We start from the raw sequence: 16897 nt of genomic DNA on the forward strand, positions 1-16897 counted from the left end.
TAGTGATGAATTCTGTTGAGGTCACGTGATACATTGTTATAATTTCACGTGTCGATTTAGGTTACGTGGTAATTTAGATTTTATGTTATGTACCTAATGGCTAATGACATATCACGTTTTCATACAGATGATTGTGTTTCTGTATCTAATAGAGTTATAGTAATGAAGTTGGTTTCGACAGGTTTGTAATATGCCTGCTTGAATATTTAGTTTTACAGTGTTAAACTGAGAGCTTAGCGACCCTAATAAAGATAGGTTTAAGCAATATAAAAAACAAAATTCTTGTCTTGATTTTAACACCACATTGTTATCGTGTATTACCAATATTTACATAATAATAGCGAGGTTTATATTAGAGAAATATATTCTAGCCACTTATTCTAAACATTCTATTGAATAGATTTACAATTCAACCTTCTACCTAGCTATTGTAAAGCACAATGCATTACATGTTGCTCTGAGATCGTTTACAATAGCTTCGGTGACCATATCGCGCGAAACTGTACATTCAGATTTCATTCAGTCATTGAACCTGTTTTGAACAATAGAAACAGGTCAATAGTTCCTCTTCCGGTTTAATCATTAGTTAATTTAAAATATCTAAGAGTTTTTCACATGTCTAATATATTTTTTGTTTGTTTCAGGAATCGCTGCAAAGACAAGAAATCGCCGGTCCCTCGAATCAGCTATCCCCAAGACTGAAACCTCCATACCGTCATCCAAAAGATCATCTAAAAGTACATTTAATTTAACTTTTGGTGTTAAGTCAGTAACGAACACATTGCCAAATACCACTGCCCCCGTTAAAAGCCCCGAAAGAAGACGTAGTTCTGAATCTGGTTCGAAGCCGAGTTTCATACCCGTTTCTAAAAGAACTCCAGATAAAATCAGTCGAGCATCTACTTCACCTATTAAGCAAAGTCCCGTGAAAGATCCATTAACTAAAATCGATAGTAGCCAGACAAAACTTAGAAACGAACGACTGAGAAACAGATCGACCCGTAAAAGTCCTGAAAAAACCAAGAGTGATTCTGAAGCATGTCGTAAGGAAAAACTACATCGAGCTCAAAAGAATTATGATAGTTGTAACGAAAAAACACATAATTCGAAAAAAAGACTGACTAGTTTAGATAAATCTTCGAGTGAGACTAGTGATGCTAAAAGTACGTCTCATAAAGTTCTCTTAAATCATAATTCACCTACGAACTGTAAAGTAAGTAGTTGTAAAAAAGCTGTAGACAAATCTACAGAAGTTGGAACTATGTCAACACTCCATGAAACTTTAAGGCCACATGCACGTTCAAGATTATCCCAAGATATGGATAGAGTAGCCGCAATCACGAAACAAACTTTAGATAGGGTTAACAAATTGTCGAATAATTTAAATAGCACCAAATCAAACGCAGATTCACACGATTTACAAAACTCTCATCGCCCATTTATCACAGAAGAACAACGAAGTAATAATAATAATCATACTTATAATTATGGTCTTCTTCAAGATAGGTCGTTCCCAAATAGAGATGTAACCGAAAGATTACAGGATATAGATGCAGCAGCTCAGAGACTTATCGACTTTGAAAAGCAAAGAGCAATACTTTCTGATCTCAATAATGATTCATCTAGTCAAACACGCCGTCTAGATAATTCATCAGTATCTCATCATACACCTGTATCTATATTAAAGAGGAAGTCTATTCATGAAGATACAACTACTGCAAGTACCCCTAATAATTCTATTGCTTCGCCGCCTGTCACTTTCTCACCTAACGTCGTAGAGCCACGTAGTTGTCGATCTGAAAGTAGACAACGACAAGGAATTCTTAAAAAACGTCGAAGTTTGGATGAGTCCCAAGTCGCAAGACGTAGATCTTGCAGCCCAGAGGTATCGTTTGCCGATGACGGCTCTTCAGATACATGTAAGCCAATACTGAAAAATAGACGATCCTCTCTGGAAGATGTCGTCCGAACTTGTTCTCCAGACGGACAAATTCATGGTATTTTAAAACGGAAAATGAGCAGAGAAGACGAAAATATAATTGATGATGTTTCTCAGAGTTCTCCAGAGCCACATGGAATTTTAAAACGGAAATCCAACTCAAGTTCCAGTAGTAGTACTACTTCTTCTCACGTGTCAATCGCTCAAGCCGTGCTGCTGGCAGCTGCGGGTGGCGCAGAGATTATAGAGCGTGAGGATGACAAGGAGACTGTGAGGCCGATTCTTAAGAAAAAGAGTTTTTCCGAAGAGAGACCTTGCCTTGATATTATGCCATTAGACACACCGAAACCGATACTAAAAAAGAAATCCATAGAACACGATGATCACGACTTTGAGCTTCCGATGAAGCCAATTTTGAAGTCATATAAAAGGCTTTCTGGTGATGAAGGGCACGCTTCTAGTTTCGATTTGAGCGAAGACGACAGAAGCTCCCGCAGGCCCTCGTTGCTTAGATCACGAACATCGGATCACTCAGGTTCAGAATGTGAAGCGACAGTTAAGCCAATATTAAAGCAGAGAGGTTCAAGTCTCACTAGGGAACGCAGCCAATCCCCGCGCCCACGGCTGTCGTTTTGCGCTGACACAGATGCTAGCACTAGTGCGACTAATTTCAGTTGCGAACCGAACGACTCACTAGCGGCTGGACCGCGGCGAGTTGTGAATCATTCGTCATCCCCGGATGAAAGTTATCCTAGTGCAGTTATACGCCGGCGAAATTTACGACCCAAAGCGAATCCACGATCAATGAGTCTCGTATGTGACGTCAACGAAGAGTTATTGTCTATTCTTAACAATCGCAGACGCCAAGTTGATACGAACTTAGAAAACGGTCCCGACTGGGACCGAAACGAAACTTCAAACGAAAATAGCCCGAAACAGTTCCCATCGATTGCATCGAGAATTAAAGATATGGAGCAGGCTCTCACAAAGGATAATTTTCTTAGAGATCCTTCGAAACTGAAGAGCAGGGACGGCGATCGTTACAAGACACAACCTGTCACCATTGACGAGCTGCGGTCAATAACATCCAAGTAAGTACTTTTAATTACAGAGAGAATGTAGTGTTAGTTAGTATAGACGAAATTAATTAAAAATTATTTCACACCTGTGAACGATTTTAAATTAGTTGTAATCGAAACCTATTTTAATATTTAAAATTTAATTTAAATTATTTAGATAATTAAACGTATTAGGTGGTAGCGGTAATACAAGACAGTACTCAAATAAGCAACAGTTTGTAGTGTATATTTTTGTTGGTACAATGTAATATGTGCAAAGGTGATTGTTCCTTGCCGGGTGTTATTGTGTAGTAAATTTTGGCAGATCGCCATTATTTTGATGAGTGAACACAAGGCGTGGGCCGGTCTTAAATGCTATAGCAAGTTCTAATGTTATGAGTCGTTTACTCTTTTGTTTTGCATGCCCTCTTTATACATCCCGAATGTACATTTCCTACTTGTTTCGAGTTTTCCATGACATGAAATTTACGTATTTCAGAGAGTTAAAATAATGAGCAGAAGTAAGCAGTTGGCCTAGTCAAAAAGTCAAAAGTCAAAAGTAATTTATTCAAATAGTCATAATGTACACTTATGAACGTCAAATAGTCATAATGTACACTTATGAACTTCAAAAAAAGAAAAGATATATAAAATGATTCTAATTTTACAATTACTGCCGGTTCTCAAATCAAGGGCGTAGAACGGAATAGAAGAACTGGCAATAAACATTTTGACGGTTAGGTGTCTTGGATGAAGGAGATGGAGACTCACTGAGGACGCCCTCTGCCCCACCTAGGGTTTATAGGACATAAACGTAACGTTAGGTGGCTTAATCGTTTATAAAACAGTGCTGGGCTAGTAGCTTCAGCGTGCGACTCTCAACTCTGAGATCGTAGGTTCAAATCCCGCCTGTTCACGAAGAGACTTTCTATGTGCGCATTTAACATACGCTTGTATGGTGGAGGAAATCATCGCGAGGAAACCGATATGACTTACACTCAAAAAGTCCACGGCATGTGTCAGGCACAGGTGGCTAATCACCTACTTGCCTATTAGTTTGAATATATGACCATGAAATAGATTCAGAAATCTCTGGCCCGGACCTGAAGTGTTGTATCAGTGATTTATTTATTTAATCCAAATAAAATACAGAGTATTATTTAAATGCATTTCCAATTGAATCCGTTTAATTACTATACTCATTTGTTCGTAACCAGTGCTTATTTTAATGTTGCTTTGAGATAAATACAATTAAATGAGTCAGATCATTATACCTTGACTAGGACTGTGTTAGACAAAACAAAGATATTTTAATGAAAAACTTTTAAATTTGTCCACATTGTCTCATACCATGAACGTTTAACGCCGAAATCCAATAATGTATCCACAATCTCAGATAAAAAACCATCCGAGATTGTGGATTGTCAGACCATGACAGTCGATCGATATCCCATCTACATCCCAATAACCAAACCCTACGAAGACAATCCATTTTTGGTTCGATTAAAAAACAATTAAAATATGATATTGGCACAGTTGAACTTTCATTTTCATACAAAGGTACCGATCCGACCCTTGTATATATCGATAGCTTGTATCGACAGATGGCTATTACAATCCGTCGATTGATTGGCACACTTTTTACAACATTTGGATCAAGATCTCTATCTCAGATGGTCTAAAATGGATTGATATAGGTTATTGTGTTAGGGCGTTATTCAAAATAATTCTGTGGAGCTTCAACCTTTTTAAGTTGCGGCCTCAGATTTCTGCAACTATTTCACGACAAGTGACAAATGGTCAATCTAATATCCAAATAGGTGATCCTGTGCCTGACCAAATCAAATCAAAATCAATAATAAAATTATATAAAAGTTACATATACACTTGATCTCGTAATACGTTCTACGAAACCATACTGAAAAACCAGTCAGAAAAATTAATGTGTTCGGTGCTAATTTTGTGTACTTGAATGTCTGACATCACCATGGTACGGTTTGAATTATTCAGTCTTGAATATGTAAGAATTAAAAAAGGTTTTGTGCATCTCTTTTAAATTTTAAAATGGAGCATTTTATTCTGCAGTGGCCATGCTTTGAATTGTGAGTAGTGAACAGTTTATAAAAAACATGTGATTTATTGTAGAAAAACTATTTAGTTAGAAGGTCCTAGGGCAAAGGACAAATATTTAAAGAAGGGCAACTTGAATAGTGCCTTGTGTATTTTAAATAAATAAAGTATTTTTAATCACATGGAAATTAATTCGTGATTAAAAAGTTATTTGATTTATTTATGTATAAAGAAGAAAAAAAAACAAACCTATTTAACAGGAATCTGTTCCAATTAAAAAATTTCACACACGAAACAAAAAATAAACATATTGTGTTATTAAGTAAAACAATATAAAGAATTTCATATTAGAAATTAATAAATAACTAACATTTTGTTAATTAATATAGTAAGAGTAGGTGTCGCATGTTTTCACATAAATTCTACACTTTCAATAAAATAATATAACTCCAAGTTGCCTCGCATTATATTTTAATTAAACCCAACATTAAGCTCCCAGGCGTCTTTTCCAACGCTTTTCAATCTATCTCTGTGTACCTTATTGTCTTTGCGGACGCAAAATTAAATGTTCTATTATCGTCCACATCAAATGTAATCTCGTTAGTAATTAAACAGTCCTGTTTTGTCTCTGGTACTCGGTTACTCGATGACGGAAATACACGTTCCAGTAGTTTGTGGGTCAACCACTATTTCTGGATCTGTTGTACTTTACAGCACGCAACCAATATTTTATACGATCTGCTGCTTAAAATGTTTTGACTAACCAACCGAGTTTAGCTATAAACAGTTCTATTTTTCTATATTTCTATCAAACACTATTTTGTTTATATCTTGATAGATGCGATTAGGAGATGTTTGACAGTCGGCATATGTGTTAACGTTATGTGATTTACAAGCTGCCGATGCGTCGGAGACAGTTATTCTTTGCGCTATTACCAATTATGTCAAAGTTTCCCAAGTCAATATGGCGGCGTCAGTCCAGATCACTCGCGCTATAATTCATCGAAATTTATGAAGGTGAACTAACTCTACCGCTGTCCCTCTCTAACAGACGGGCGCGATCTACATTAATACATTTCTTTTCTCATTTCGCAGTTTGGAGCCGGGCCAACAGAGTTTCCAAGCGTTCGGCACCGCTGCCTGTAGTTTTCCGACCAGTTCCGTCGAGTCCGGTGCTCCATCCTCCGTGGAAGAACCCGAGCGTGATCCTTTTAAGGACTTAAAATCGCCCCCCCTTAACTCTTGTTCCACAGCAACCTTTCCAGTTCTCAACGGCCCCGAAATAGCCAGTCCCAAAAACGATAGCTATGGAGAGGCGTTGTTATTAGATTTCGAGAAAGTTTCTGATGATGTTGAAGGCCACCCAACGTTGGATGAAATAGAGCAAGAGGTGAATAAGGTCCGCGTAGCGTTGGATGAAGATAGCCGGGCTTTGGAAGAAGACGAGAGGAACCAAGGTGACGCCGACAACTGGAGTCTCAACGTGTCCTGTGATAGTGGAGTGTATAATCGCGCTTCATCTCGAGATTCAGGCCCTCATTCTGGTGAGTAGCCATATCATGTCGTAAATTGTCATTATCGAGGAGAATAAATATACGCGTTGACTTATTTAGCACACACTAAAATGTAACTGTTTCTGTAATAAACATATGGAAGCAATCAAAGCAGCCAGTTTGCATTAGACTCATGTTTGTTTATGTTTGGTATATTTAGAATTTGTATGCATCGCAATCATATTAGGACAGTTTTGAAAATAAACTCTGTTTAGCCTTGCTAATGTATAGGCCCTTTTATTTGGGTCAATGTTGTACGCTGTTCATTGTCAAACTTTAGTTTTTTTGATGCCACAGATAATAACTTTGCATTCTATCATGAAAATTAGTGCTTTTAGAATTCGCTCCATACTGGTGAGGTGTTCATTTACTCCAGCGGTTACCCGTACTAAGGTGCCGCCTTGTACTATTAAAACAAAAAGTACATTCAAATAACGAATGTCTTTAGATGGAAACATCTCTAGATTACACTTGTCTAATGACCATCGTATTAATTATAATAATCATTTTCCAGGCGAGGAATTGGGGCTGATAGAGAGTCAAGAAATAAAAGAAAACCAGGAAGTTAACAGTAGCCAAGATTGGTCATCCTCATCCATTGAGCAAGGCCTTCTTAAAATGAACCGTGAGAGGAAATCCACCGAGAATGAGGCTCTTCGCAGTCTCGAAAGCAGAAGTGATGATGAAAGCGAGTCTTCTGGGTTTGCTCTGGGCCTAGTCAAGAGTAACAGTGTTGTCGCTCGAGCTAGTATGTGGCAACAATTGCAACAGAAGGCTAAAGGTATTTATGCTTATGTTAGCGATCTAGTTTATATTAAAACTATAAATCCAAAAGTCGTTACGCCTTTACGGGTTCGGCGCTGATTTGAATTTAATTATATCATAAAACTGTGAAGTACTTATATAACAATTTATCAAGAATACTCTAACTATTCCACTGCAATATACAATCTGAAGAAAACACTTTTTTAGCGGATTGATTCTATGTATAATTATAAACTTAGAATTACATAATTTTAATTGCTTTTTCCGTGCGTGGTCATGGTCATTGAAGACAAAAGGTCTTGATTGTCAAAAAGTGTCACAGCTGTAGAAAAAGTTGTATCTGTATTTATTTCCCCGGAGTTGATATCGACTAAAAGGTTATTGCAGAAATTACTCAGGGTGTACTCTATTTTCACGTATTGTTTGTCTTGAGATTTACAGAGATACATAGCTTCTGTCTGTTAAAAAAGTTTTTTCTTTAAATATGTAAATGTTATGTTAATAATAGACAATACAATATACAATCTTCAGTATTTCTAAAGAATTTATTGTAATAATTTCAGGAACGCCGAAACCACTGCTCCGCCACAGTCGGTCGAAGATCAAAGACGGTACATCTGTTATTGAACGCTTCAGAACCCAGAGTATCGACTTGCAATCGCCTCCTTCCCCTCCAAAAGACACGCAGGAAAGCTTCTCTCTCACTCAGTCTAAAAGCACCGCCAACGTGCTAGACAGAGACGAAGATGGTAAGTGCTGTTCGCTTTAATTTTGTAAATACATATTGAGTCTTGATTTCTTTGTTAATGAAGTCAAGATCACTTATCTTTTATTTTATTGAGTATTTCAGCTCGACGGCATGTACATTGCATCACGATGGAGTCGGCTTCTTGTCTGATTGTCGGCTTTTCTTTTTGCATGTCCTCAACTGTGTTATGGGTGCACAATGTTATGTAAATACGCACCGGTGGCAGCTAAGTTAGACGACGATGATCCAGCCAAAATGTCACTTATGGAGAAAATGAAGATGTTTAACTCGAAATTAACACACAAACCGCCCCTTGCCGGTCTGAAACCCAGAGAGGAAAGGGTTCCCAGGGCATCCAGGCTCCGAACGATGCCTGTTTTGGCCAGCCAGGTCCAGGAAGCTATGGAACAGAACGAGAGACTGACAAAGTCTCTCACGCACGAAGACGTACCGCGTAATTCGGATTTCCAACTTAAGATGGAGTTGTTCCGTTCTGCGAGCGCTAAAAACACGTCGTTAGAGTATCTCAAGCAAAACGCGAAGTTTCGAAGTTTAGGTTAGGTTTTCATTTTGAGTTTGTTGCCTGTCGTTGCGCTTTCTGGGTTTACTAATGACGTAACATGGGCTCTGAAGATTTGGATTTTTCGAGTAGATTTTGTTGAGGACGTGATGCAAGTTTTACTTTACAGATATACATATATCTAAACGTGGACTTTCCTGAAAAAACGAACAAAAAGATGAAGAAATGAGTTGTCTATCACATCTCAATATACAAATATATTATATAAATAATATATAAAATGGTATGACACTAACGCCTCTGGTTCGCACTGATATTTAAATGTATTTTCGACATTATTATTACTTGCACTGCGGACCTGTTCTAACTGTATTGCTATGATTTTTTAAGAGTTTTCGTTCTAATTTTTAATGAACCTGTACCATATAAAGTATTAAGTTACGTTATTTGTTAAATTTTGGACGAGAACTCGGAACTTGACTGGTGTGTTTGCATGCGCACGTTGACTAACACTGAGAAGTAATAAGCTAATTTACATAACAGAATTCTTCTGAATTGTTATGCATTTTTTTTCAGGGTTTGTTGATATGCTATATATAATACATTTAAACGCTATATATACATATATTAAGTGCTGTGAATGGTTTTATCGAATCCTCTATAAATATCTTGGTCTGTGGGTATCGCATGAAATGAAAAATGTATGATGTAATCGAATTGCGATAACTGAGTAACGTTTATTTTGAGCGATCATAATGAAGCAAACATCTTTATGAGCGATGTTGACTACTTTGTTTCCATACTAATACGATAACTAGAAACACTAACGCAAATTTCCACGTTTTTATCTGAAACAACTTTGCTTTGAGGGCTGTTCATGTATTACATATTAATGGGGGGGGGGGGATTAATGTAGATTATGTAGTCAACAGTTATTATTTACTTTTTACACTATGATTGAAACCGAATAGCATTTAGTAAGTAAGTAATTGCAGTAATTGCTTTTGGCAAGAGGAAGGGGGGGGGGGGTTAAATTACATTAAATCTGCTTAAGTAATACTTTAACAGCCCCTTATTTGTACATATTTCTAATAGTTAGTCGAGTTTTTGAATCAGTATTTTTTGAATAAAGCTAATATAAATGTATATAAATTACAGACCTAGACGACGATTCGCCGTCTGAGCGTGCGCAACGTATGATAACACCAGAAGTGAGAGGAATTTTGATGTCCGGCTCTACCGTTGTTCCCAAGTCAAAAGTCCTCGCTAAGGGAGAAAGCTCTGAGGTAACTAAATTATTAAAGTGCTTTCTATCGTTGGTAGTCTGTATTTACATATATTATTTGTTGTATGTGTCGCAGTGTATAATTTAAGGTACTTACATTGTATGGATTTATTATTATTATTAATAATAATACTTTTATTATTATATTGACACGTGAATGTATGTGTAAAATATTTAAAAACAAGACGAGTAAAGGCAAGAATTTCAAATATCTGTTATATTACAATTTATTATTTTAGCCTATTGAATTGATGAGACTTAATTTATTCACGAAATATTATTATTTAAAGCCCAATTTACTATGAAGTATTCCCCTTAAGAGCCCATTGAAATTTCTGTTTCAGGGTCTTAAAGACGAAGGTATAGACAGCTCAGATGACGAATCATCCGCATCCTCGGTATCGTCATCGGAAAAAAGCTGTTCATCATCAGATACCTCCGAGGAAATACCTGAACCGAAACGTCGCTTCCAGAGGAAGAACAAGCTCAGATCTTCAAGAACCGAATCCGATTTAACGAACTACCAAGATCCTAGAAAAGTTCAGTTACCAGGAGCCAATGAATTACAAGAGCGTTTGGCTCAGGCCAAGAATGCCAATGTGAAGGTTCCCTTACTCGGAAAATTGGGAAGGAAACCCTCAGAAACGAAACCTGATGACACCTATAATAGGTTTGTGAAGAAGTTGGATGAGCCGATACAGCTGGGAAAATTGAGGAGGCCAGTGGAAAAGACGGCGATGGAGGAAAAGCCGCCGGTGAGTTCTTACTTACCTTAGGGGGCGTCCATAAATTGCGTGAGGTGTTTAAGGGGGAGGGGTCGAGGCAAATCTCATTTAATCTTACGTTGGAGAGAGGTGGGGTCTCGGCAAATATCACTTTTTTTTCCTGATTGAAAAAAAAATACATACATACAACATATATCATTAAAACTTCTATGATTTTTTTAGTAAAACCTTCGTGGTTGGTTTTTTTTTCTTTTTAATACACATTGTTTTGACAGTCGGCAAAGAGAACGCACGAGTGCGGGAAAGGCAAAGAAAAAGCACGAGTGTGTAATAGCCCTCTTTTTTTTCTTTTTACTATAACAATCCAATGCGTTTACGCTAGAAACCTACATTTTGAAAAATGTCACGTGAGACTGGGACATGGGAATGTTGAATATAAAAATACTAGAATATACAACTTGAACATAGTTATCGATTTCCATGCCACCTAGACTAACTTTACGATGTCGAATTCCGGTGTTGGTGTGCGCGTTTCACTCTCATAATTTTTTTCCATCGCGCCAAATGAAGTATACTTCAAAAAAATTTATATATTATTTTAGTTCTGTACTAGGTAAAATGTGTTTAATATTTGTACGTATTTCAGGTCTTGCAAATCACAGCCCTAAATCAAACGGCAAAGAACAAGTTCTTTGGCATCGCTGACAAGGAGAGAAACGTTGATGAAATAGCCGCTAAAGTTAGGAAATATATAGCGCCGGTAATTATTTTATTATTAATTAAGTTTATGCCGTCAACTTAAAAAAAAAATAATAAAAAATCTAACACAAAAGACATGAATAATTATCGTACAATAATTAAGATTGGTTTTATCTATACTCTAAGTTTTCGTTTAGTTACAAAGAAGTTTAATTACAAACACAAGATTTACATATCTAAAAATAAGACGTCAAATACTTTAAACCTGAAAACGAATTGTATTCGAAAAATGAAATATTTATGTTTTTTTATTCATTAAACATGTTTAATTCTTGAATTTTCAGAAGTATTTCAAAATTAGCAAAATCGTACCAGCTATTCTCAAGTTTTAGCGACACAAACAAACAGCAATTAATTTTATATATATATTTGAGTAATTTATTCTATTGAACTATTTCATTTTTAATGTGATACATGTAATTGAAATACCTTAATAATTATATAATAAATCTCATTAGGTAAGCAAGTCTGTCTCCGTACACGCCATGGAAGGCGCGTCCGGAAGTGATGGTGAGAGCAGCGGTGGACGGGAAGTGAGGCAGATCAACACCCGATCACGACACAGGTAGGTTTTAACTTATACACAGGCACACACACACATACAAATAGGCAATCTACGAGGACGCGCTCCAGTATTCCTTATATATGTATATGTGTTTATAGTATTTGTATGCAAGCTTACGTCATAGGTGCGTTTCCGAATCGGCGTGTTCGTGTCTATGGTACGTCGAATATTCTCCAAGTATCTCTGCCTGTATGAACGCTATGAACTCGAAAACTACTAAACGTTTATTCACCTATATATAATGTCATGCGTAAGTATGGTTTAGATGTATAATTAATTGGGCTTTCAATAAATTTACTGAATTTTAAAGAGTATTTTTCAAGTCTTGCAAAATACACGTATACCACGCCGGCAAATCTACGGGCGAATGCTTTGATGTAACTTGACGTCATTGAAACAATTTGGTAAAATTATTTCACTATTGGCTAATTGAAACGATGTTACAAGTTAAGAAATTGTTACAATATTGCAATTAATCATAACGAGAACAAGGTTGTCTTTTATTGTCCAAGTAGTACACGATGATATAATGAGAAATATTTACATTGCAATACAATGATACGTTTTGTAAGATATCTTGTGAGATTTTTGTGGCGTCATGTCATGTCAAATAATTTATTTCAATTAGGATTATTAAAAGGCACTTTTGATAATTAAAATTACAAGTTAAAAAGTATTTAAAAAAATAGACTAGTTACCCCTTCCATGGTAGTTAAAAACTCCATATTTTTTCTTTTAAAATAAATTTTACAGTATTTTGTATACATTGATTCGATAATTATTTGTGAAGGCCATGTACCTAGAACAAAAAAAATCTACTATACTAAAATAAAATGGCGCATGGCGTTATAAAAAACAATGCAGAAGATAACTCAATTATTCTGTACATACAGAATTCTAACATATTTACAAATTTTGAAACTTTAGATTTTAAACTATTCTTTAAAAAAAAATTAACATACAGTCACAACAGTGTCAAAGTTGCAAAAATTTGAAAAATAAAAACAAATATAAAACTATATAACTAGATATGCTGCCAGTTTATTTTGTCTAGTTTGATTATCCTATGAATGCATAGGAACGAGTAACGTACACTCGTAATAATGTATAGTACCTATGTCAAATTGAAGCCAAAAGGTATCATACAGAATATATATTTAACCTTTACAGAGTAATCCTGCACTCCAATTGAATATTTCTAGGATACTTGAACATACTATACTCTTATACCTAAGGTAGTTTAAATCGACTCCCTGGGAGCCTCTAATGGGGTAGACAACGTAGACGTGTTTTGCAGAGATCTCTTTGTAAATAAGATCTTCTACATATTTTCTGTTTTCTAGTAGAGTTTCAGTAAATACTTAAAATAGCGATAGAAGATAAAAATAAATATTTCAGACATTTTTAATTTGTTTTATCGTTTCACATTTGCCTTAGGCCATAAATTTAACAAAATGTCTTCAAAATTACTATACAAGAAAGTAAACAAATCGATTTGATACGGGTGACTACACTTTCTACAAAAGATAATTATTCGGACAATTAAGAAAATTTGAATTATTAACGAAATCTGTTTGTTGCGACATAATTGGCTTGAAACTACTTTTCTCATTTTACTAACTACTTTCTTCACAAAAGTGTTTTTGATGATTTCTCTTTATACATAAGCAATTTATTTAATTACTGTATTTAAATACAAATACAGTCATGTCTATTATAGCGACATCGCAGGGACTACTCATATTTGGTCGTAAAAATCGGTAGTCGTATGATGTTGTTATTCAGAACCAAATACAATAGAATTCAGCCGGGACCTTTGATTTTGGTCAATATATGTTCTAAAGGATGTCGTCGTTAACGATTTAACATCAGTGTTATCAAAGTTAATTACTATTGCCGCATTTACATTCAGCCGAAGTGGGCAGGGAAGTGGGCAGGAAGAGTGTGTAAGTAGCGCGTTTGCACACTCGTCCTGCCCACTTCGGCTATGCGGTGGTATATGGTTAGTTTTTGGGTTTCACATTGCTTGACGGCTTTTATGGCTTAGTGAATAACACTAGCCGTAACAATTTAAAGTTAAAAGTTTTAGGACGCACAAAACAAATAACCGGTTGGCTTTAAAAAATATCTTGAGGTGCATTTAATTAAATTACATTTGTCTCCCAGATCTAGTATAATACCTAGGTATTTTTGTCAACCGATGTGGAAATGTGTCGTTCAAATGAATCAAATCAAAATTTATTTATTCAATTCAGATGCGACTTAAGGCATGCTTATGAATGTCAAAACAGTTACAAAATTCGCGAAAGAGCAAAACTACGCCATCCGTTCGCAAAACTACCAGGAGGTCTTGTTGAACTCAAGATACGATACGATACCTACTGAACTACTTCGCGCTTCCCATTCTATCGCTTTGCATAGAAGAAGAATAAGCATGCCACTGGGGTCCTGGGAAATTGTGATTTATAGAGTACCTTGTAATGATCGAACGATTTCCCCTAAAACAATGGTTTCGTAATCGCGTAGTGCTAGATTTGTCGGTGTGGCGGCGCGGCGTGACGGATAATTCGAAAGTTGACAAATTGAAAATGATGCTGTGGGCATAATTGACATACAATCGAAGTTATATCAATGTTTGATCAAGAATCGAAGTGTGTAGAGTAATGTTTTTAACGTTTCCGTGTAATAATAAACACATTTACTTTATATCACAATAACACAAAACAGAAAATTAACGGTCTTACTGCTGAAAGTAGTTTGTTCCAGAGAATCCAAAAAATAATATAAAAATTTAAAAAATACAACACATAATAGATATCAAAGGTATATTGGTATAACGTGTCTTTAAATTTGTTTGATACCTAGAGAAAGGTATAGCAGGCGGAAGTTTTCGTAATTGTCTATTTAATAATTTTTCCTAACTCTTACACGTTACAATGATGATTTTTAATGATTTAATAATGTCAGAAATCGCTCATTGAAAAAACTAGGCATCTGATTTATTTCTCTGTCGTGTTTGATTTTTGTGGCTGCCGTCAACTTTTTGTGTCTCAGTTATGCCGGATCCGCTGTTTTCCTTCATCATATGATGAAAAAGCTTACATAGATCAGGGCTCAAACCTCGAGAATGCTTAAGCTTGGCCTTCAAAATGAGAAACTTTCAGCGCTGCCATTCCTGTGCCATTTGACGCCGATGGAAGGCTTTCAGCTGCAACGGGTCCGCCTCCACTCAGTTCACTTTATTTTGGCCCCATAAACCGGCAAACTGGTCTCCAACCATTAGGCCGGCTTATACCTTAGCTTCCTTTACTGTCTCATCTTGACAAATGCCCTAACTGATACTAGAGTTACGTTCAAAACCTGCCAATGTTTGACCCAGTATACTTTTAATACTCGAAGGTTTGGCTTAATTTGAATAAAATACTTATGAAGTTAGACGTCATTATAATTTTTTTTCGTATAATGATTAGCATGAAAAATGTATAGATAATACAAAATACTTACATTCGTTCTTTGATTACCAAAAGTAATATTGTTCTTTTGTCAATGTAGGGAACCGGTTCTCAGTTCATATAGACTCGATAACATTGTAATGTATGGGCAGTAGGAAACTTTCTCCGAACGTGGGATTACCGCTATGACTCATAGTAATGTTTACTTGCGTTCTAGCGGTCTCTTATTGGGTACAATTGTAATTTCCTTTTGTATTGTAGACTGAAAAATAGATCTATTATATTTCTTCTAAGCAGTAGGTATACAATTCATTTATTAATATTTTTCTTCATGTTTTTTGTTGTTCTTCAATAAGGAGTGTCATATGGCCTCTGTTTCGCGCCTTCTTCCAGCAAAAGTTATTGTTTTCTTTAAGCTTAGCTTTTAATGACTGTTTGTGCCGAATAAAATTCATATGTCTTACTGTTTCACAATGTATGGATAAAGTATCAAATAGCTATGAAATGCGAAGTATCTTATTCGGAACTTTTATCTTTCGAATAATTTGTGTGCATAGCTATTTGGTACTTTATCCATACATTGTGAAACAGGCCCTAAGTGTAATAATTTGTTGACTTTAAAACTTGATTCATTATTACCTATATTTGGTGTGGTCTTTCAAGATTTTTTAACATGCAATTACCCGCTTAGCGTTCGGAAGCGGGGTTTTTGACCTACGGTACGAATTTATTAAAGTAGGCTAGTTGCGATAACGATTAATTAGAGCTTGGGTCTAATTAAAAATTTACGTGTTCTTAAACTCATTAAAACATTCCTAGGTAATACCTAGGTTATATTACTGATAAAAACAAGTTCTTTTCAACTATGTGACGAATACTTCCTGTATGTAGAGCATATAATTGTCGATATATATATGACATATACGGAAATTAATTTTATTGATTTAAATAATTGATGGATTATTTTCTTCAACTGCTATAATAAAATATTTATTTTGCTATTATTACGTAAAAATATACTTCGCGCATGCATACACACAGTACACATATATATGAAACGTAATTAAATGCATTCAGCAAATAAAAAATCACAGCCGTCTGTGCCTGACACACGACGTCAACTATTTGGGTCTAAAGCAAGCCGGTTTCCTCGCGATATTTTCCTTCACTGTTTGAGCGAATGTTAAATTGCTAGACAGAAAGTCTATTGGCGCAGAACTAGGATGACAGTCGTACGCTGAAGATACTTGGCCAACTGCTCAACTGCCGTTGTTATTCAGAAATAGTCTCTCGTTTCATGAGGTTTATTAAAACACAGGTTTGTCTCTCACTTCAACGTAAAAGATACACAATACAAAATAGTAACTAATCGGGCAATAGGCTCACGTGATGTTAAGTGATACTGCCGCCCATGGACACAATGCCAGAGGGCTCACGAGTGCGTTACCGGCCTTTTAA

At 35.9% G+C, this 16897-nt stretch overlaps 1 protein-coding gene across 3 annotated transcripts in view; it reads left to right on the forward strand.

Annotated features, from left to right (window-relative positions):
* The window catches only part of LOC111003770, a 147833-nt gene that overhangs the window by 66137 nt on the left and 64799 nt on the right, over nt 1-16897 (forward strand). For 2 of the 3 annotated variants that reach the window (XM_045630782.1, XM_045630783.1), the window contains exons 5-13: nt 645-3030; nt 6163-6611; nt 7135-7401; nt 7949-8134; nt 8360-8689; nt 9812-9939; nt 10283-10693; nt 11310-11423; nt 11881-11987. In XM_045630782.1, the coding sequence (XP_045486738.1) occupies nt 645-3030; nt 6163-6611; nt 7135-7401; nt 7949-8134; nt 8360-8689; nt 9812-9939; nt 10283-10693; nt 11310-11423; nt 11881-11987 (4378 nt within the window). The remainder of the gene's footprint in view (nt 1-644; nt 3031-6162; nt 6612-7134; nt 7402-7948; nt 8135-8359; nt 8690-9811; nt 9940-10282; nt 10694-11309; nt 11424-11880; nt 11988-16897) is intronic. The other variant, XM_045630784.1, reaches the window with a different exon arrangement.

This window comes from Pieris rapae, chromosome 13, assembly GCF_905147795.1.
Source record: "Pieris rapae chromosome 13, ilPieRapa1.1, whole genome shotgun sequence".
NCBI classification, from domain to species: domain Eukaryota; kingdom Metazoa; phylum Arthropoda; class Insecta; order Lepidoptera; family Pieridae; genus Pieris; species Pieris rapae.